General features: G+C 40.9%; 1 protein-coding gene across 1 annotated transcript in view; it reads right to left on the bottom strand.

Moving 5' to 3' along the window:
* Window positions 1-148: 148 nt before the first annotated feature.
* stmn2a (stathmin 2a) overlaps window positions 149-1,893 on the bottom strand; it is a 4,563-nt gene continuing 2,818 nt past the window's right edge. The window contains exons 2-5 of the mRNA XM_014024925.1: window positions 1,469-1,564; window positions 1,151-1,323; window positions 870-1,061; window positions 149-378 (exon numbers count right to left, since the gene is read on the bottom strand). Coding sequence (XP_013880379.1) covers window positions 319-378; window positions 870-1,061; window positions 1,151-1,323; window positions 1,469-1,564 — 521 coding nt within the window. The 3' untranslated portion in view covers window positions 149-318. The remainder of the gene's footprint in view (window positions 379-869; window positions 1,062-1,150; window positions 1,324-1,468; window positions 1,565-1,893) is intronic.

The raw sequence follows: 1,893 nt of genomic DNA, 5'->3' as shown, positions 1-1,893 counted from the left end.
GATAGATAGATAGATAGATAGATAGATAGATAGATAGATAGATAGATAGATAGATAGATAGATAGATAGATAGATAGATAGATAGATAGATAGAAAATAAGAATTTACAAATTAAAAGTCTACCATCATCAACAAAAGGGAGTCGTTGAAGTTTGTATTATTTCTATTGATAGTTGTGAGTATTTTGTCGTGATAGAAGGTGCAGTGATGTAAAGGTGAGATCCTTGAGCCTCTCAGCCTTCAGGGTAAACTGTCTGTTTCGGAGAGGTTGGGGACAAGTCGTTGATGGACGGACAGAAGTCAGGATTTGTGAGACGCTCATGCTAGCAACACTTCCCTCAGCTCTTTGTTCTTGCGCACTTCGTTGGCATGCTTCTCCTGAAACATACAAACAAAGCCACACGATTTTACCCATTTTGTCTCATATTTTCTTTTGAATTTGGCTCAACCAAAGTGAAACAGGAAGTGACATCAAAGGAGAACTCGTTAATAAAATAAAGTCGCTGGTCTTTGTTTAGTAAAGCAACATTATATAAACTTTGACTCTTCTTCATCTCTCTTTGATAGCGACTAAAAATAATCTGAAGAAACATCAGATTCTGCTCTACAGTCTGTGTTGTTAGCTTTTGTAACAACGCTGTGTTTACATGCTGACATTCSCCTTTGACATCACTTCCTGTTTCTTCACATGCAAAAAACTCAACAACCGTTCATCTCAACAACATGAAATTTGTTTTGCAATATGTTGTCGATGCTATCTTTCAAAAAATGCTTTCATGTTTATTACAAAAATTTGATGTCACAGGTAYTTTAATATCAGTGCATYTAGGTGTGSATTTATCTCTAACAGATGATTCTACGGCTCCCACCTTCTCCATTAGGCGCTCCATCATGGCTGCCAGGTGGGCTTCACGGTTCTCCTTAATCTGCTCCATCTTCATCTGGAGCCTCTCCTCAGCCATCTTGCTGAAGTTGCTGTTCTCCTCCATAGCCTTTAGTAACACGTCCCTCTCGTGCTCTCGCTTTTCTGCCAGGACCTTCAGCACCTGGGCCTCTTGGTACTAAAAGACGCGACCAAAAACAAACCCATGCAGTTAAATTGYTGTCCATTTTAAATACACCCAAAGGTGTTTGATATAAAGATAAATACCTTTCTTCTCTCTTCGGCGGCCTCCAGCTTCTTCTCAATATCCTCCAAGGAGATATCCCTCTTTGGGGGTGAGGGAAGGCTGTGGGCTACATCCGACACTGGAGACAAGGGCTTGAGAATCACCTCGAAGGCCTGTCCCGAGGCTCGCTTGTCTATAGACTTCACCTCCATGTCTGCAAATCAGACAATTACCGTGATATTGCCACCAAAAATCAATACGTCCATTAGCATATCAGGTTAATAAATATTAATGCCTCTGTTTGCAGAGAAACATTCTTGGGGACGGTTTGCTTTGGCGAACAGAAAATCGATGCATACCTTCAAACTCGCAGACGAGCTTCTTGCGTGCCTCTGGGTAGAAGCAGGAGCAGATGAGGGAGAGGACGGACAGCTCCTTCATCTTCTCTTTGTATGCTGTCGGGACATAGAGACAGGTCAATATGTGTCTTTGTGACATGTCTGGGTGAGAATATCCTGCCTTTTTGAAAACAGACAAAAGGAAAAAGTCAATCAGGCWAAATAATACCCAACTAAGGTCCACTTAGCCAAACTAGCTCACCACTATTTTTGTCTTCCCACTCCTTCTCAAGTTAAATGTATTTATAATATATTCTGGTTTATTATTATTAATATGAATTGTTGCTTGAGAAAGGAGTAAGCTTTTTGTCTTATTTTGTTAATTGAAGATTTATTGAAGGGCAGAGTGCCTTCTCCGGGTCAGGGGGGTCGCCCTGTCTCAAGTG

The sequence above is a fragment of the Austrofundulus limnaeus genome, unplaced genomic scaffold (assembly GCF_001266775.1).
Source record: "Austrofundulus limnaeus strain Quisiro unplaced genomic scaffold, Austrofundulus_limnaeus-1.0 Scaffold446, whole genome shotgun sequence".
Taxonomy (NCBI): Eukaryota; Metazoa; Chordata; class Actinopteri; order Cyprinodontiformes; family Rivulidae; genus Austrofundulus; species Austrofundulus limnaeus.
This window is presented reverse-complemented; position numbering and strand designations above follow the sequence as displayed.